At 42.3% G+C, this 20,542-nt stretch overlaps 1 protein-coding gene, 1 long non-coding RNA gene and 1 pseudogene across 4 annotated transcripts; 2 read left to right on the plus strand and 1 right to left on the minus strand.

The window, feature by feature from the left end:
- Nucleotides 1-54: 54 nt before the first annotated feature.
- On the plus strand, nt 55-1,517 carry LOC144038186 (uncharacterized). Its single transcript, XM_077550425.1, has 4 exons — nt 55-167; nt 255-308; nt 367-450; nt 826-1,517. Exons 1-4 carry the CDS (start codon nt 110-112, stop codon nt 1,458-1,460), a joined length of 831 nt encoding a protein of 276 aa, XP_077406551.1. The 5' UTR covers nt 55-109; the 3' UTR covers nt 1,461-1,517.
- Nucleotides 1,518-3,156: 1,639 nt separating this feature from the next.
- Nucleotides 3,157-5,104, minus strand: LOC144038797 (alpha-2-HS-glycoprotein-like; annotated as a pseudogene). Its single transcript, XR_013289284.1, has 7 exons — nt 4,869-5,104; nt 4,522-4,626; nt 4,342-4,443; nt 3,749-3,899; nt 3,537-3,670; nt 3,421-3,487; nt 3,157-3,345 (listed from the first exon to the last, which is right to left on the minus strand). The product of XR_013289284.1 is annotated as an alpha-2-HS-glycoprotein-like (transcript).
- Nucleotides 5,105-16,279: 11,175 nt separating this feature from the next.
- LOC144038190 (uncharacterized) lies at nt 16,280-20,127 on the plus strand. Of its 2 annotated transcripts, XR_013289171.1 has the most exons (4): nt 16,280-16,338; nt 16,412-16,492; nt 17,404-17,656; nt 19,010-20,127. It is a non-coding gene; the product is annotated as an uncharacterized LOC144038190 (long non-coding RNA). The 2 variants fall into 2 exon arrangements; XR_013289170.1 differs by having other exon boundaries at nt 17,404-20,127.
- Nucleotides 20,128-20,542: the final 415 nt, after the last annotated feature.

Genomic DNA, 20,542 nt, shown 5'->3' on the forward strand with positions numbered 1-20,542 from the left:
GTTGACCACAGCTGCTGCTAATTGGCAATAATTAGCACCAGAGGCACCTGCTATAAAAGCACATGCGGTCTGTGCTCTTTACAACTCTCACTGAAATCATTTCAGTGAAATGATGGCTGCTGTTTGGCTCTTGGTTGTGCTGGCGCATGCACTCTTGATTGACACAGGTAGGGGTTAACAATGTTTTTAATCAATTTTGTGTTGCAGTTAATGTTTATTTCCCCAAATGCTAAAAGAAGGTCTTTATTTTCTAGCTGATGCTACATCAGATGAATCCAATGCTGGGCTTAAAAAGGAAGCTGTGCTAGGTAACATTTGATTGATCAAATCTCTGTTTGTGATAACTAAGACTGGTAATTTCTACAGATGTGACGTCCAATGATGTTTCACTTGAGGGGGCTTTTGAACTTCTGCACGCTTTGAATTCTGTAATGAAGCTGCAAAATAAAGGTGAGGAAAAAATTGGGTGTTTGGCCATTTGACTGCCTGGTTCCGTTTGATTGAAATGGTCATGTTGGATTGAAAGGCAAGCCTAAACCAAAACAAAATTGTGCAAGAATTAATGCATAAATCTAGCATGTGCAAGGTTTTCTTGAAGATTTTTAAGTGTTTCATTGAAAATGTTGACAATTTATTCAAAACTTCAGAAAGTTAGCTGAATGTAGTATTATGCCAATAGTCAAATGGACACAGATTATTGTACCTTTCATCTAGTGGAAGCACATTTTAATAGTTCTGCATCGCTGGCATAGTGGTTGCAAATCATGACTGTAGTGACCTGTTTTTAAATTATCTGAATGGCAACTTTTTCTTCCCAACTGGTAGCCAAGAATGATGCTATGGAGGACCACCACGCCAGCGGCAACATGAGCCAGGAGGAGGACCACCACGCCAGCGGCAACATGAGCCAGGAGGACGACCACCACGCCAGCGGCAACATGAGCCAGGAGGACGACCACCACGCCAGCGGCAACATGAGCCAGGAGGACGACCACCACGCCAGCGGCAACATGAGCCAGGAGGACGACCACCACGCCAGCGGCAACATGAGCCAGGAGGACGACCACCACGCCAGCGGCAACATGAGCCAGGAGGACGACCACCACGCCAGCGGCAACATGAGCCAGGAGGACGACCACCACGCCAGCGGCAACATGAGCCAGGAGGACGACCACCACGCCAGCGGCAACATGAGCCAGGAGGACGACCACCACGCCAGCGGCAACATGAGCCAGGAGGACGACCACCACGCCAGCGGCAACATGAGCCAGGAGGACGACCACCACGCCAGCGGCAACATGAGCCAGGAGGACGGCAACATGAGCCAGGAGGACGACCACCACGCCAGCGGCAACATGAGCCAGGAGGACGGCAACATGAGCCAGGAGGACGACCACCACGCCAGCGGCAACATGAGCCAGGAGGACGACGTGGCAGATGTTGTGTCAGTGAATATTTGACGTGCTCTTGTCTTGATGGCTGCGGCTTTAATAAAGGCATGATCTTCTTCAACCTTTCATTTTCCTGACAATTATTTTACTTTGGCATTTTTTTGGGGAGTGATGGTGGACATAAGTCAGATGTCCAGTTAAACTCTTATAATATACAGGTTTTTTTTTTTTTCTCTTTGCATGGTCTCCACTTATTACAAATGCTAATCCATGCGTTCAATTTTGTCCAGCCAGTCCACCTTTAACCATATCTAGTTTGGAAAAATGCTGCTGTTTATCTCCTTACTGGTGTTCTGGCACAGGCTATCTTTAAAGACTGAGGTAATTTTTTTATGTATTTTTGACATTCACATATATGCAGAAACTTTGTCCCAAAATGCTTAAATTGATTTCTGTGCAGGACTTTGATTTTCCACCTGGTATTGCACAAGGTGAATCCAACACTCAAAGGTGGGCCAGACACAAACTCTGATTAAATGTTTTTTAAGACTTGTCTGCTACAGATATGCTTTGTTTCTAGTATTAGATTACACTAGTTTTTATTTTGAATGTATAGATGAGATTCAGCTGCTGAACAATAGAGGGTTGGATCTCTTCTAATGGGATATAGGGCCCTCTGCCACCCCCACATCCATAAACAAAAAGCTTCATATTTTGTTGCATACATTTTGGGTGCTTGGAATGTTAATGTAAAATTAAAAGTGGCCCTCAGTCTTGCATCTTTCTATTTTTCTGTATGTGGCCCAAAGAGGCAAAAGTTTGGATGAGCCAGGACAATGTGGCAGATGTGTTGGTGAAAGTTTAACCTGTGCTCTTGTCTTGGTTGCAGCATTAATAAAGGCATGGAAGTTTTATGCAACTTCTATCTGACCACTGTTTTCCTTTTTTGTTATGAGGGACAGCTTTCAATTTTGTCATCAAAAACACTTAAAACGAGTCAGGTAGCCTATAAGCTACAAAGATTTGTGATTATATGGCACGCTTCGGTCGATCTATGTTTCTATACCCTCACCTACGGTCACGAACTGGGGGTCATGACCAGAAAAAAACTATCCCGGATACAAGCGGCCAAAATGACTTCCCTCCGCAGGGTGTCTGGGCTCTCCCTTAGGGTGAGAAGCTTGATCATCCAGGGGGCACTCAGGGTCGAGCAGCTACTCATGGGCTCATAGGATGAGGCCATAACTCCAGTTCTGGTCTTCCTGCTAGATCTCATTTGAAGATTCTTCCAATCTTGAAATAGTCTCAGCCCACATTACCTCTGAGCACCACCGACGCACCTGCCTCAGGTCAGCAGAGGTGATGGAGCCTTTTCACTTGCTGGTCCCTCCCTCTGAAACCACCTTCCATTAATTTGGAGATCCTCCCCTTGAGCCACTTTTAAAATATCTTTATTCTTTGGATTTTAACTGCTATATTGTTCTAAATTTAGTCATTACATGACAGATTTTTGCACCATGATCAGCCAATAGTTTTAAGTACCTCAATAAGTCTCAAACTTAAGGGGAAAAAAAAAGTTGAGTATGTCATATTTTAAAATGAGGAAAAGTACCAAAGCTTTATAGAAACAGTTAGATAGAACATTAACATATAGTATAGGGGGGGGGGGGATTTATCCCAATCCAATTTGGACCCAGTTCTTAGCATGACAGCTAACTGTCAAAGCCCAAATGGCAGCCATGTTTGAAAAGAAAACCTTCAATCATGTGATCACAGAAGAGCAGCAGCAATTTTTTTATTAAAGTTGCTGCGTGTTAAGCGGGAAGGGACAAATGTGGTGGATGGACGGCTGAGGATTTCTCAGCTTGGCCTTGCAAACGCAAGCTTCCGAACTCTGGTGGAATAACGGCCTGCAGACGGGCTCCGGCTCGCCAGCCGGGAGGGGCTCGGAATTCTGTGGAGAACACCAGAGGAACAATGAGGCACTCTGCGCGTACGAGTCCATGGTGCGCTTTTGCTCAAGACTTACTTTTGGTGGGTACGTTTCACAGTCCAGTTCTCCCACTTGTTGGTGCAAGTTGTAATAGGACGCGATTCTTCAAAAGACAACAAGTCAGATTACTTGGAGAAAAAAAAAATGGCAACAAGCTAAGCTAACTCATAGCTTGGTCAGGGCAGCGAGGCGTGCAGGCGGCAAACGTGTGCTTGGACTGTCGGGGACATGTGGTCTCCACCAGGGCAAACTTCAGACGGGTGATGGTGCCGATGTTTACGTTGTCCTGAAGACAAGGTGGTCAATGAAGTCAAAATGCATGAGAGGTTTAAATAAAAAAAAAAAAAGAAATGAGAGTCCTTACCGCAGCGGTGAGCTGAGCCACTTCCATCAGGGTGAAGTAATTGTGGTATTCGCTCTCCCGGTTGAACTTGAGCACCGCCTCCTGCACGGCGGTCACGCCCGTCCAGAGGCAACAACTCGGGGCAGAAGGGACAAACCATTAGCAGCCAGTTCTGCACACAGGTGGCACATTTGGTCACTAGCAACATGTAAATTAATGCTGCTTTTTACTTTGTTCCTGCTTGTTTTAGGAATTGTGTGCATTTGATTTATACAGCACCAAATATTTACTTAGCAGCCATGTTTACTTGCTATGGTGTGAAAATAATGGATACAATTGACATTGGCTACAAGACTAACTCCCATTCTGAAGATTAAAACTTTTTTTTTTTATTAAAATTTTAAAAAAGAGACATGACTCCCAGCTACTACAGATGCAGACTAGTTCAGTTTGCCATCTATTGAAAACGGATTACACAAGTGCTTCACCAGCTAAAAATGGTGGGCTGGGCTCTTGGAGGAAAAGAATAGCATCACTTCAACCCCAAGATGCTGGCCCACCAGGCATCTGCCTGACATGCCAGATGGCCACTCCAACCACTCAAACAAGCTGACATGGAGTGTGTGATGACCTGGTCTGGTGGTGCATTCGTATTTGGTGATTTTGGCCACGCCCCACATCACCCAGAATTCAACACTGCAGGTAGCCACTGCGCCCTGGAAACAGAAAACAAACAAACACTTACAAGTCAGCATCAGAAGCAGCTGTCGACTTTAGACCGAAAGAATATTCACCCGTTCGTCCAGCCGCCACAGTTGACATTCGTTGGCAGGTTTGGGGTTGCTGAAGTGACATTTGGTCTGCACAAGCTTCACGTCGATGTGGCAACCGCCGGAAAACTGAAAGACAGTAAGAGAATCATGAGGGTGTTAAGACACTTTTCACCATCAACATGCGCCTCTCATGAGTCACTCCTTGAAGATGCCGTTTGTGCCACTAACCATGCTAGGTGGCTAAATGTTAGCATTGCTACAACAAAAAGCATGGTCAATATGTGTTGGCATTTGAAATTAGTATTTTTTTGAATGAATGTTGTTTTACCAGTAAAGGAATATAAACTATCATCATGCTAAGCGCTAACCTGTTGGTAACTGCTGCTCTGGACCTCCTGCAGCCTGAACTTGAACCCGTGCTTGTGCCTCCCATTGATATGCTGGACGGCCATGCCAGCCGCCGCCTTCACGCTGTCCTCGCCGCACGTCACCGTTTGTGTCACCACAAAGCCTGGCAGAGCCACCGCGCAGCAGAGCAGAACCGCAAATAGGTGAGTCGCCATCATGACAAACGAGCAAGAAGCGCAAGCAATGCACGGCAGCCGTAAAGGACAAACTGCTCGCAAGCACTTTAAGGAGGCTGACGACCAATCACAGAGGAGGACAAATGCCTGACACCTGTGTGCGCAATTAGCACACAGGTGTGGTGGGCGGGTCTTCACTCAATCACCATGGTGACGACTCATTGCAATCTGCAAATCATTGATGATCCCCTATTAATGGTCATTCCAAATGTATGAAAATGCAATAAATAGGATTGGGTTAAAAAAAAAACAGCAAATTTGAAAATATTTAAAAAATGCCTTTTTTTTAAAGAAAAAGTCATTATTTTTTACAAGGAAAAAAAATCCCAGTAGTATATTAACAATTATTCTTTTTCAAACAAGTTAGATTTCAGTTTTTTTTGTTTTTGCGGCAATACGAAATATGTTTAAGCCAAATTTAGAATCATATGAAAATATTTCAGTTGAAATATTTCAAATATGAATAAATGAAAAATCACCTCCTCCAAAATATTCAGAATGAAAAAATATTAATAATAATCTAAAAATAAAAAATAATAAAATAATAATAATAATCAACATGCGAGTTCACTGTAAAGACAGAAAAAAAGGAGGGGGAGGAGTTTCCCCACATGCTGAGTGCTCCTTTGATCGTATTGACCCCCAGAAAACGTGCTTTTAGCCTGGTGCTAAAACAAACTCTTCTCCTTCTTTTTAACCAATTTAAGCAGGAAAATCGAATTTTTCAAGGGAGTCCTGAGGCGCACTAAAACACAATTCAACATCACATGCAGTTAAAACAGTCCATTAAAAACAGCAACAGGTTCATGACTTCATTTCCAGGTCCTTTAAAATGGTATCAAACTGAGGCGGCGGGCGCCCAGACGGAAGCAAATCCGGCTTGGTTCCTCAAACAAATCTCGTCCACACAGAAGCGTTTCAAGACTTGCGTGTGTCCAAAAGAAGACGCTGAGGACGTTTAACGGCTGTAATGTATATGCCAAGTCTGGAGTGGCGCTGTGGAGCAGGAAGGTAACAGAAAGCGTAGAAGAAGAATCACTTTTTATTTGTACTTTATTGCAATGTACAGAACAAACATGGCTTTGCATGTATCGAAACAACATGAAAAAGACGAACACAATGGCGGCTGATTGAAGTACAACACCGCTTGTTGAGCGTGTGAATAAAGAAGCAAACTATTTTGCTGCAAAAGCAGAAGCAAGCTAAAGAGGCCGAGCAAAACGACGACGACACGGCTATCCGCCATCGTTGTTGACAGACTGACGGTTGGCGCGAGAATTGGCGCATACGTCATCAATGTGCGACAATGCCTCGTCATGGAGCTGCGACCATTACGTCATCACGGGAGGAGTCTCCTGCATGTGCTGTCCAGACGGACGCGTTTTGAAATCTTTCCACTCTGGAGCCCGCTTTTAAAAGAGATCGGTTACAAGCTCCCAAATGGCGCCATCGTGTGGACAAACGGCCAAACGTTAAGAAACTTGTGAGGATGCATTGAAACGGGCTTCCGGGTGGACGGACGGGGCCTGAGAGTCTTGGCTTTCTTTCGAGCTAAATGTCAGATTTCCTCAAGTGTCCATGCGTGTGCCATTTAAAAAACAATACGATTTTGTGTGGGAATGTTGATGAACATCACATCATTTTGTCCTCTCTTTTCTTTCTCCAAGAACTTGTTTGCTTGGTTTGGTAAGCAGTAAATGGTTCCATCCAACGCCTTTTTCTGTCTGCCAGGCTGAAGGTTCAACGAAACTTGCTGGACTTGCTGGTTATGACATGTTCCCACTCACCATGCTCGGTGGCTAAAAGTTAGCATTGCTACATTTCAACAAACAGCACGGTCAACATGTCCATTGTTTACTTTAAAGGTTTTTTTTTTTTTAATTTAATAAACAACAGTTAGTATTTGAGGGCTTTCAAACAGGGACTGCCTCAGTGTGGAGTAGCTGCTTCGACCATCAAAAAAAAAAAAACATCAAAAAAGTTTAAAATAGTGATGTGCCCTACTGTGCTGAGGCGCCGATGCGTGTGCCGAGTAAACCGGAAAAAAATCTGCAAAGCCTGCATCGAGGCATGTGTTGATTACGCTTGTGGCCACGCCCGAAGCCTCGGAACTCGCGTTGCTACGTCCGAAGCCTCGCCAGACGGGCTTCCTACGTCATCGCCAACACATAGTTTCGCGGGTGATTCGAAATAAAATGGCGCACCGAGACAACAATGAGCTCACAGGTGACACTGACACACCCAACTCGCATCTTCAAACCTCAATTCAATTTGATTTGTGTTGCAATGGACGCACCGTCTAGTCCACAACGGAAAAGAAGAGAACATCCCCTGTCTGGGATCATTTTGAGCAGATCTCTCCTCAAAAGGTACAAATTATAATAACCAGTGTGAATATATATTGTAAATTATTGTGACAACACAGTGTATCCGTCGTTTTAATGTCTTTCTTCTACTTGCTGATATTTCAAAAGGTGAAGTGTAAACTTTGTTCTAAAGAACTTGGGTACCAAGAGAACACTCTTTAGCCCCAATAAAGCACAAGAGGCTGAGAGGAGGCTCACAGCTGAATGTGCGATAGTGATCCGGCACAGGGCATCTTCCTCCTCCTCCTCCTCCAACCCATCATCTTCATCAACACAACCGGACACATCAGAAGCTTCCCAGCCTGTAGGGCAAGGTAATATTCGATACATTCTAATGGTGTTAATTAAGCAATAGGAAATGAGCGGCAGTGCATTATTGTGGGATAAGGCATTCTTTTGCTCCCATCTCTACGATGTTAGTCTGTCTGTTGTGTCTTAGGTGACAAACTGTGTCACACAGTCATGCAGAGGAGGACCCAGAGTTAGACCGCAGATGCGACTGTGGAGGTCCACATGGAACAAATGAAGCCTCATGATGCTTCGGCCCAGGAGCGAACTAGTTGGATGGAAGGCCTCATTGCTTCCTGATGCTTCAGTTTACCATCACTAGCTAATACTGACAAGTTAATTTATATTGTAGAATGATTTAACTAGAAACTGCATCATACGCTGTTGAATTGAGCTGTCCCATCCAAATCAAATTTTAATCCCATTGGTTTTGAATAGTTTCAATTTAAAATCTACGGTGCTTGAACTGTATTAAAATACAGTAGTTTACAGTAGCTTATGTATCAAATCTTTTATTGTAGACTCTACTCCCATTTATCAACAGTGCATAATGTAATTTTATCCATCCATTCTAATTTAATACTGCAAAAATGAGGCCACTAATGAAACAACTTTTAATTCTTGTTTTTAATAAAAAACGTTTTGACTTTGACGGGAATGGAACCAGAGTTACCCGAGTGGCAGGTGATAATTTTACCACTGAACAACCAATGTTTGGTTGTAAAGCTTGTGTAAATAGGCTTTACCTTTTTTACTTTCTTCAATTGATTTGACCTCAGTCAGGTGCATGTGTAGAAACAGTATATGTAATATAATTAGTGTACCCATTTGGCTATAGCATTATACAATCAAATTGCATTTTTATTTAAAAATGCTTTCTCTACAGGTCCAGTGCTTAGTGTGTGCTACTGAACTGAAGTATCATGGGAATACGTCCTCCATGATAAGGCACTTCACTGCCAAGCATGGAGCTGCTGTTAACCAGGGGGACACAAATCAAGGTATGCTATATGGATTATGCTATTATTAAGTAGACACACAATATGATATGACTGTATTCCATGACTCATAGGCCTGCTTCGTTTAAGTGCAGTTTTACATAATTTCTTATTTTCTTTAATTAATATTTTTTTTATTTCTTTGTGTCTTTATTTTTTTGTCTTAGTGGACCGGAAGCCAAAGCTGGATGAGGCTCTTGTAAATATGATAGTGAAAGACTCGCAGCCTTTTTCCATCGTGGATGACTGTGGCTTCAAGGAGTTTGTGGCCTTGCTTGATCCCACATACACTCTTCCATCCAGGCGGGCTCTGAAGAACATGGTGCTCCAGAAATATGAGGAGGAGAAGACCAAGGCCAAGGCGGTCATGCAGAGGGTAGAGGCTGTAAGCCTAACTGCTGATATGTGGACCTCCAATAATATGGATGCCTATCTAGCAGTGACCTGCCATTATGTAGATGACTCTGTGAAGCTGGCCACAGTGCTTTTGGGAGTGGTGCCTTTCCCTGAAGCTCATACAGCTGTTAACATTACTGCTGCAATGAGGTCTCTCATGGAGGAATGGGGCATTGAAAGCAAAGTGAGCTCTATTGTGATGGATGCAGGGGCTAATATGGTAGCCTCTGTCAGAAGTTCCAATTTAAGACATGCACTTTGCTTTGCCCATTCACTAAATTTAGTGGTGAAGAAGTCCCTGGATTTAACTCCTGGCCTACAAGACCTTCGCACAAGGGCACGAAAAGTTGTTACTTTCTTTAGAACCAGCACAACAGCAAAAGAGAAGCTCACAGAAGTGCAGGAGCAGATGCAGCGTCCAGTGATGAAGCTTATCCAGGAGGTAGACACATGCTGGAACAGCACCTTCCTCATGTTACAGCGCCTTTTTGAGGAGAGACAGTCAGTAGGGGCAGCTCTTGCAACGCTGAAAACAGAAGTAAGACCTCTGTCCTCTGAGGACTATGAAACAGTTGCTGCATGCCTCCAATTGCTTGCCCCCTTTTACCAGGCAACAGTAGAATTGTCCGAGGAGAAAAGAGTCTCAGGGTCAAAGGTCATCCCAATGACAAAAATGTTGAGGCTATACTTGAATCAAACATTTGGTACAATAAGCCACAACACAGCTGCAATACTGGGACAGCACTTACTGTCAGGGATGCAAAAGAGGTTTGACCCTACAGAAACCCAAACAGCACTGACGCTTTCAACACTGCTGGATCCACGATTCAAAACAATTGGATTCTACAATCAAGTACAGGCACAAGCATCGATAAAACGACTGACCGCACAATGCTCACAACTGATGACATACACACCACCTGACACACCTACAGAAGAACAGCCCTCCACATCAGCTCTACCAGCACCAGCAAATCCATCATCCACTTGTAATTGTTTTTAATTAGTTAATTGATTAAATGCAGGAAAAATAAATACAAGTAAAAAAGGATATGCATTGAAACCTTACAGTACTGATGGTTACTGTCATGTTTGTCTTTCAGATATTAACCTTTGGCACACACTGGACAGAGATGCTTCTGAAGCAAGGAAGGCAAGAAATGCCACAGCAGACGCTATAGTGGAGGTGCAGCGTTATATGACTGAGCCACCCCTGGACCGATCAGAGGATCCACTGGTTTACTGGCTGAACCACCAAAATGTGTACCCTCATCTGTTTCACCTTGCAAAACAATTTTTATGCACGCCAGCATCGTCGGTCCCATGCGAGCGTGTTTTCTCTAAATGTGGAGAAGTTGTGAGCAAAAAAAGAAACCGGCTCAATCCAAAAACAGTGGAAAAAATAATGTACCTCAATAAAAATCTTTGAGTGTCCCCCATGACCCCCTGTCAGTTACACAAGCACACCCAACCTATGCCATATTTTACCAGCACTTTCTCCTCAATAACAAAATACACACATTCATCAGTCTTTATTTGTCAATAGAACATGCTATTCGGTCTTAGTGTGAGTCCATCAAAGAATTTTCAAAGCAAAGATGCTTTAAATCCACTGCAGCCTTGCAGTTTACCAGTAGAGGTCGCTGTAACTGAAGCTTCGAGTAATGAACCTATTTTCAAAACAATTGGCTGAAGTGGTTCACTGCTTCACAAAAGCTTCATTTGCCCATCACTACTGTATTGTAATGAATAACACTTTTCACTCCCTTCCAGCTGGTGAGATAGGAATGCACATGGGAGTCATGTTCTCATGGTGATAACACTGTGGGTCTGAGGGAGTCTGGGTCGCATGGTAGTACCTGTCTAATCATATATTTCCGGCTTTGGACGGAACTGGAGTAAACATGTCAGTAAATCACTTGTCTGTCTATTATAATTACTAACCCTTTGTCCAGCCTCAGAGGAGGAGTATGCTTTTTTCATCTATAAAGAGACTGTGTGTTTTCATATTGACACACTCGAGGCTTAACATCACCTTTGGATGTAAGCATGTCTTGTGTCTTTTAGGAGCTCCTAAAATAAATCTTTTGCAAAAGAAGTTTCTTCATCAGATCTCATCTGCAATTATTTCGAACACGCAAAGATTACATTTAATATAGTAATCAAATGGTGACCTCCGACGGCGACAAATTGGGACGTTTTTGCACCAGCTGTGATGATTTTGGACAACTGAATTTCTAAATGCGCAAATATTAACAAGGTGAGTGGACAAATTATCCACATAGAGAAATTCTGCTTGTTTGGGATTACTCAGAGCTGCATTACGTCTGTGCTAAATTGTATTTGAGATTTGTGAACAAGTTAGGGGGTTTTAAAGTCGTATTTTTTTTTTTACGGAGGGACGCGAAAGTCCTCGATTTTGAAAATTACTACGACATTGAACCATGCATGGGAAGCCCGTGGTATACGGAAGTGACGTCAAGTAGGAGCGCTCCGCCGTTTGGAAACGGCATATGAGATTGGTTCCGCGGTGGAATAGGCTGTCTTGTTTCTATTTTTATTTTGGTATGAATAAGCCCTCCGTATAATTTTACGGAGTGAGCGGAGAGGATAAGCCACCCGTGTGGTATCATTCACACGGTGTGTGTGCTGTGGGTAATTATTAAAAACCGTGGGACAGAATTCCTCGGGGTGTGTGTGTTATGTCGAATTAAGCCGCTCATGTGATATTCACATTGGAAGTGAGAGCTATGAAGAAGCCGCTCGTGTGATTTCATTCACATTGGAAGCGAGAGCTGTGAAGAAGATCCGGATAAGTATTAAGTCGCGCAAAAAGATATTTAATTTCTGTTTCGTTTTTTCTTTTTCTAAAAAAAAAAAATATATATATAAAATAATTTTTTGGGGGGGATTAATGAGAATAGTTTTGATCTGTTCTATTGTAGTATCATAAGTGAGACGTCACTGACTTTATAAATATAACGACTAAATTACTACATATAATGGACGACATTTTTGACCGAGACTCAGGGTGGTTTGATTTGCGTAAACTTCCGGTCCATACTCAAAGCTTGTCGCTAAGCGAACAAGTCACGGCCGCAACGCTCGTCATGGCTGAAGCGCTGCCACCACGGCGACGGTGGAAGATGAAAAATCTTTTAAATGAATGGATGCGGACTAATTGTGATAAAGGTTGGTTCCCACAGTTAAAATCTGAGACATGTCTGATTGCATTAATGAAGTCTGTAGAGCTTGCTTGTGTAAAACAGCGCCAAATGCTGATTGACTCCGTGAAAAACACATCTATATTTTCTTTAAATGGAAAAAGTGAGACGACAATGTAAGGTCGTGGACCAAATGTTGGTTAACGCTAGAATGCTTGCTTTGGGCAGCTCTGTGAAAGTTGCTCGTAAAGCTGTGTTGAGCGAGTCCGCTAGCCACAGCTCGGCTAACGGCAACGTGTTTGATGAACGCATGGCGAATGCTAGGCTATAATCTCCGCCATCTTAAAATTGTTAGAAATGAGATATGACCCGGAAGATAAATTAAATAAGGCAAAAGTTTTCGGATTGGAATTGGCTCAGCATGCGGAGATTCCACAGTCTATTGGTTCTAGATGGCGTACTAATCTGGAGCATGTGTGACTTGTGTGATTTGGAGGGTATGTTTTTTGTTATAAAATGACTAGGGTCAATTGTGTGATTATAATGGGATTTTACTAGTTGGACGGAACTGGAGTAAACATGTCAGTAAATCACTTGTCTGTCTATTATAATTACTAACCCTTTGTCCAGCCTCAGAGGAGGAGTATGCTTTTTTCATCTATAAAGCGACTGTTTGTTTTCATATTGACACACTCGAGGCTTAACATCACCTTTTGAATGTAAGCATGTCTTGTGTCTTTTAGGAGCTCCTAAAATAAATCTTTTGCAAAAGAAGCTTCTTCATCAGATCTCATCTGCAATTATTTCGAACACGCAAAGATTACATTTAATATAGTAATCAAATAATACTTTCAATATATATTTTAGAGATGGGACAATGAAGCCTTTGAGTAGTGATGGGACGATGATACCTCAAGGAGTGTATTGACACATTTAGTGATGGGAAAATGAAGCATCATGAAGCAATGAGGCCTTCCATCCAACTGCTTCGCTCCTGGGCCGAAGCATCATGAGGCTTCATTTACTCTATTGCGCCATCATGTGGACAATAAATGTCATGACAGACAGAGTGATTAAAATGATACCATAGATTTGATGGGGTCAAAAGGGCAGGGAGTTGTGATGTGAATGAATGTGCGTGTGGTACTTGAAAGAATGATTGCTCTATTTGTTTTGTTTTTTAGACATTGACATATAAACAAGGAACACATTTCATTCATTTTTATTTAGGAAAACTAGCATTTCTAAAGTTTTGGGTTTCAAACGGTTTCTTCTTTTACATAGGATTTCTCCTTTTTTTGAAAATATTCTTTCGCAAGGGACGGATGAGGCCGGGGTACAGAGAAAAGTTATTGCTAGTTTGTAGCGGTTTAGGTAAACATGTTTGTGCAGCTCCCAGTAGTCCAGGGGGTTTGACATCCTGCTTATGTTGGGTTCCCCCAGGTAAGTGTGGACCTCCACAGTCGCATCTGCGGTCTCACTCTGGGTCCTCCTCTGCATGACTGTGTGGTCCAATCGCCGCCACAGTTTGTCACCTAAGACACAACAAACAGACTAACAGCCAACAGGCAGTTCTGGCTGCCCATCGTAGAGATGGGAGCAAAAGAATGCCTTATCCCACAATAATGCACTGCTGCTCATTTCCTATTGCTTAATTAACACCATTAGAATGTATCGAATATTTTTTATTTTTCTGGAGAAGAAGAAAAAGGAAAAGAAGAAGAATGTATCGAATATTACCTTGCTCCACAGGCTGGGAAGCTTCTGACGTGTCCGGTTGTGTTGATGAAGATGATGGGTTGGAGGAGGAGGAAGATGCCCTGTGCCGGATCACTGTCGCACATTCAGCTGTGAGCCTCCTCTCAGCCTCTTGTGCTTTATTGGGGCTAAAGAGTGTTCTCTTGGTACCCAAGTTCTTTAGAACAAAGTTTACACTTCACCTTTTAAGTAGAAGAAAGACATTAAAACGAGGGATACACTGTGTTGTCACAATAATTTACAATATTTATTCACACTGGTTATTATAATTTGTACCTTTTTTAGGAGAGATCTGCTCAAAATGATCCCAGACAGGGGATGTTCTCTTCTTTTTCGTTGTGGACTGGACATTGCAAAACGAATCCGATTGAATTGAGGTTTGAAGATGCGAGTTGTGTCAGTGTCACCTGTGAGCTCATTGTCATCTCGGTGCGCCATTTTATGTCGAATCACCCGCGAAACTATGTGTTGGCGATGACGTAGGAAGCCCGTCTCGCGACGCTTTGGACGTAGCAACGCGCGTTCCGAGGCTTCGGGCGTGGCCACAAGCTTTCCGAGGCTTCGGGCGTGGCCACAAGCGTTCCGAGGCTTCGGGCGTGGCCACAAGCGTTCCGAGGCTTCTGAACCAACGCGGAACCAACACATGCCTCGATGCGCGCTTTGCAGATTTTTTTTTCCGGTTTACTCGGCACACCCATCGGCGCCTCGGCACAGTTGGGCACATCACTAGACACATTACACAAACTGTATTGACACTGTGTTGGTCACTCAATAGTGACCTCTGCTGTAGATCTAAAATCATTGCAGATAAACAAAATGAAAATAAGATGGTTAAACGTGCATGCTGTAAACCTTAATATTAGCTTATGAATTTATATTTATAAAATAAATGTAATAAATTTTATTTATTCACTTGCTAGTCTTTTACTTAAAATATGATCTCAACTTTGTATAATTTCAGTTGGTCCATTTGCTTGCTGAGTTGTTTATTAGATGCTCATATGAGTTGGCTTGTAAAATATAGCAAATTTGTATGTAATAAAATAATATTAATATAATAAATAAAATAAAATAAAAGTTAAAATGTTTAACTTCTGTATGGGATTTTGTTAAAAGTTTTAACGAATATGTAATAACACACTAAAAACAGATTCTGTCATACATTTTTATTGAGAAACAAATTTTTTTAAGTGTGATTGCTCCAAGGCGATTTCTCCTCTTGGACACCAGTTCCCCTGCCTTAGAGAACACTCGTTCACAGGGAACAGAGGAAGCTGGCGTGCATAAATATTTAAGTGCCAGTTGATAAAGGTGTGGATACTTTCTCTGATCAAAATGATTCCAGACTTGTGAAAATTTTCTAGAACGATCCATGAGTGGAAGCAAACAAAAATCCAACAGGCACAGGTACAGGTACAGGTAAATTTACAGCAACAGCAAACAGTTTAATCTCCATCCAACAAACACGCAACATGTTGATACAGTTTGTCTACCTATAAATACAATTTGGCGCGGCACATCCAAACGACACACTTCCTGTTTCGGTCACGTGATTTTTTTATTAAAGCGATACACGCGCCGATACGGGGTTTCACACTTGCGCACTCGGCACACTGTTGGCGCGCCAGTGTTGTTCGTCCCATCACTACCTTTGAGGCTTTCGGCTGATTGATTTGGAAAAAGAGTCGAAGTTTCAAAGCTCCATAAGATAGATCGTACCGGTGACATCTGGTGGTCAGCTGGAGTCATAGCAGCTATAATCTTCAAAGTGATTCGCCTGATTGATTTATATTCCAACATAACACCAGTACATTCAGTCTTACATTTGTGTCTGTCTAATGATCATCAGGTACACATGGAAGTGTTGCAATATTTTGACACTGTACCAGTACTATGGTTCAATGTGATGTCCTGTTACTCATTAGATTTTTATAAACACACAGCTGACACCGCGCCAAAAGGTTTGAATCAGTTACGTAGTTTCCGGGATCTCATTAGCACGCATAAAGCCGCATACGTCATCAGCACGTGATCACGGAGGTTTCATCGGGGCTTTTGATACATTGTTTCGAGCAGTCTGTCTCACTCGGCTGACTCATGCTCCGGAGTCTCAGTGTCAAACGTCCCATCTCTAATACATTTTTTTGCGTGGGTGAGAGAAGCCCAAAATTGTGTTGAAACCGAAATGTTTGTCTTTTCAAATGCGGAAATTTCTTTGTGCCTGCAGGCCTTTGTGTTCCTGTTGATGCTTAACAAGAAGAGTCCAATGCTGGGCTTAAAAAAGGTATGGTAGGTCCGAGCATTGATAAATTTAAGTCTTTGCTTGTGAGTCGTAAGACTTTATTTATTTGCTACAGATGTCTCTCACGATGATTCTCTCAACAAGGCTTTTGAACTTCTCCATTCTTTTGATTCAATGCTGAAACAACAAAATAAAGGTGAGAATATTCAGGGCAGCAACCCTTTTCAAGTTTTGTTTTCACATGAATAATTAGAAACTTGAATTTTGCATGGTTCTTACAAAATAAGGTGAGAGCTGGGGTCCATTAAGTTAAACCCTGTCAGTTTGGCTTTCGCCACGGGTGTTTCTACTCAACAATAGAATCTATTGAAGACATTTAACATTTTCAATTTGATGTTTTACTGTTTTTGAATTTACTTATAGGCATATCAATGTGATATAATCATGAGTATTTAAAATAATACAGTGGGATGGTGATTTTGTGAACTCTTATTGATCTTCGTACCCCCAAAGCTATTGAAGATAGAATGTGCATGATGTGATCAGAGTCTTTTGTCATTAGAGACTAAAAGTCTGGGGTCAGATCCTGATTGCATTTGTTCCCCCAGTCAAGAAGGGGAACTATATGTAAATGTCTGTTTACTAATAACATTACACCTTTGTTTAACCTGGAGTCGACATGTCTGTATGTAAACGTCTGCTTACTAACAACATTACACCTTTGTTCAACTAGGAGTCGACATGTCTGTCCTTTGTTCAATCAAGAGGCGGGAAGAGGAACCTTTTATCTTTTGAGTATAAATGAGTCGATGTTCTGTAGATTGTTACAGACTTGGGGACCCGCGTTGCATTCAGATGTGGTGTCCTGACTTTGTCTTTAGAAGCTTCTAAATAAATCCTTGCAAGGAACCTTCTTCATCAGATCTCGAATACAATTATTTTGGACACGCAAAGATTACACTTAATATAGTAATCAAAATATTCCTTCACTATCCACCAATGTGCCATTTTTCTGGCATTGTTTTGAAATCACTGCTCTTTTCTTTGTATAGTATTTTAGTGTTATGTTAATTGGAATGGCAACTAATGCAGAGTTTTTGTGTGAAGTAAAACCAGCAGCTGAAGTGGAACTTGATGACCAAGCAAGCCACAACGTGAGCAACATCCAGCAGCAGAATGTCATCTTTTAAATTGGTCCTTCAAAGCCGGATTGCAACATGCCGGAGGTGCCCGGAGGCAGAGCCGACGACCAAGAAAAGACCGTGGCCACGGCAGCTGTCCCTTTTTAGGGGACTGGACCTCGGCCCTGTTTCTGGGGACTGAAAGTTGAAGCAAGCCAGGAAGAGAGAAGGCAACACTGGTAGGACACTTATATTTTCATTGGCGGATGTTTGGTAAATGAGTGTCCGTTTAAAGTTAAGGGCGACGGTGTCCTACGCGCGTTTAAACTCCGTGGAGAAGAGGGCGACGGTGTCCTGTACGTACTTAAAACTAAAAAAGACAGAGTGAGTCTATAAAACAGAAAAGACAGCGAGAGAGTCTATAAAACAGGGAAGTAGACAGAGTGAGTCTATAAAACTGAGGAAAAGAAAGAGGGGAAACTGGGAAGAGGGGACTGAAAAATAGACAGAGGGAGTCTATGAAACTGGGAAGAGGGGACTGAAAAATAGACAGAGGGAGTCTATGAAACTGGGAAGAGGGGACTGAGAAATAGACAGAGGGAGTCTATAAAAGTGGGGTGAATCAAAACCGTAAGAATACTAGTCAATGTTGCGTAAAGAGACAGAGAGTCTATAAAAGAGAGACAGAGAGAGTCTATAAAAGAGGGCAACGGTGTCCTACGCGCGTAAATAAGAGGGGGTGTGAGTGGAGGTTCGCTACCTCGGTGTGAGTGGAGGTTCGCTACCTCATTATTGTTTGTTCGGGGATTTAAAGTCAGTTTAATCTCTTTAAGAGAATCGCTGACTCCAACATGGAGAAAACAAATAGCAAAATAGCCAACAAGAAAGACCCGAAACAACAGTTAACATGTAAGGACTGCAAGTTTGTAGAAAACCAATGTCCTTCTAAAACAAAACATTTAAATTTGTGGATAACGAAATATGAATTTGCTGGCCAGCTTAATATACAAAAAATATTTAACTTGCAAGATAAAATAAAGACAGACACATTTATTATTGAGAACGAGGGGAACGAATTCTACTTTCAAAGACGAGGAAAAGGTTTTTACCAAAACAGGGGCCGAGGAAGGGGTAGACCTCAATTTAAAATAGGACTCACCGGCAAGGGGCGCGGCTACGCCACAGGCCCAAAAGAAGTCACCTGTTGGTGTTGTGGGGAGACAGGGCATTTTTTGAGGCACTGTCCCCACAATAGAAAAAATACACGACTAGAAAAATCAGCTTCCCAACAGGATGACAAACAAAAAGCCATCGAAGAAAATGTGACATTAAATTAAATAAAAATCTTTATAAGTGGGCCGCTATATTGACACATGGTGTGACCCATGTGTCAACAGGGGGAATGGTAGGACGGATACACAGAATGTATACGACATATGGCTTTAATTTATTCTCAAAATTTTTTATTATTATTATTATTTATTATCATTAACAGTGGCAACGAAGCCAGTTTGGCCGATTACATGCGAAAAACATTAGAGAAAAGAGATGAATTGAAATTACCAGAAGGCGATTGTGCTTCTCTCCAACAGGAAGAACTAGTAGCTCCAGGAGACTGGGTACTAATCCGAAGCCTCAAAAAGAAGCACTGGAATTCTCCAAAGTGGGAAGGCCATCATCAAGTGCTGCTGACCACGCCGACGGCCATAGAGATTGAAGCAAGGAGCACTTGGATACATCTTACGCATTGTAAAAAGGTCATCTCAACCGACAAACCCAACAGGGAGGGTGAGCGAAAGTCTGATTCAAAGGTGGGAGCAGATATATAGAATCTGAAAATACCTGCGGTCAGTGAAGTTTTCCAAGACGCCTAACCTAATTAGGGGTTCTCGGTCGACATGGCTATTGAGTGGATAAGATTTGCGGTACTATGTTGTGTGGTCTTTGTGACCGTGAAGGCTATTCATTCACCAAATCACGCACTGATAAACAAGAATAGAGGATTTTCATATGGGTCACACCCAATAAAAATGTAGACCGAATCAACTACATCCATTACAATGTACAAAAATTGGGGAATTATACTGAAGAAGGATTTATAGCTGTCAGAGAACAATTGGCTGCAACATCACTCATGGCGTTCCAGAACCGCATTGCGGTCGACATGCTACTGGCAGAGAAAGGTGGCGTTTGCGCTATGTTTGGGGACCAGTGTTGTACATTTATACCAAACAACACATCTCCGGATGGGTCCCTCACGAGAGCCATTGAAGGCCTGCGCACCCTGAATCGAAAGATGAAAGAACACTCAGGTGTGTCCACCTCAGCATGGGACGAGTGGTGGGAAAAAAAAACGTTTGGCAAATATAAAAGTTTGGTATTTTCTGTCATGATTTCTATGACTCTGTTCACCTCAATTCTTGTGCTGTGTGGATGTTGTTGTATTCCCTGCATTCGCGCATTACTCGTCCGACTTATCTCAACCGTCGTCGCTCCCACAAATTCTAAATTACAAGAGAGGTACCCTTTGCTTATTTCTGCAAATTGTGGTGATGGAGGGGACACTAATGACCAAACCAATGATGAGATAATTTCTCCTGCCGTCCTATTTTACACACCTTAAAACTTAAAACATAGAAAGGGGACATGATGGAATGTTTAAGTTTGTCATCCAGTAAATGATTCAACTAAATAAAACCTTTAAATCAAAGTTCTTTTGATGAAAAAATTTTTGGAGGCAAATGTAGAATAAACAGGAGGGAAATGTAGGAATTATTTTGGAGGATTATTATACATTTGCCGTGTTGAAGTAAATTGCCTCTTGGGAAACACAAGTCAACGTAATAGTGTAGTAATTTCTGTTTATGATTGCTATGTATTGCAAAGGAGTGTTATTGTATTTGGTGAAGTTGCAAGTGGACGACTCAGCTGCCGAGTGAGGACAACTGATAAGAAGACGAGACGCACGTCAACGCCAGGGCCCCTGGACTTGCATGCCGCATTAGAGAGTGTGAAGTGAGATAGGAGTTGTTTTTCTCTTTCTGTCATGTAATCAGATGCCCCGATTGGTATATAAGGGGACTATTTGAGTGATGAACCAAGAGAGACTCTGTACCGATCAAACT

The sequence above is a fragment of the Vanacampus margaritifer genome, chromosome 18, assembly GCF_051991255.1.
Source record: "Vanacampus margaritifer isolate UIUO_Vmar chromosome 18, RoL_Vmar_1.0, whole genome shotgun sequence".
Classification (NCBI taxonomy): Eukaryota; Metazoa; Chordata; class Actinopteri; order Syngnathiformes; family Syngnathidae; genus Vanacampus; species Vanacampus margaritifer.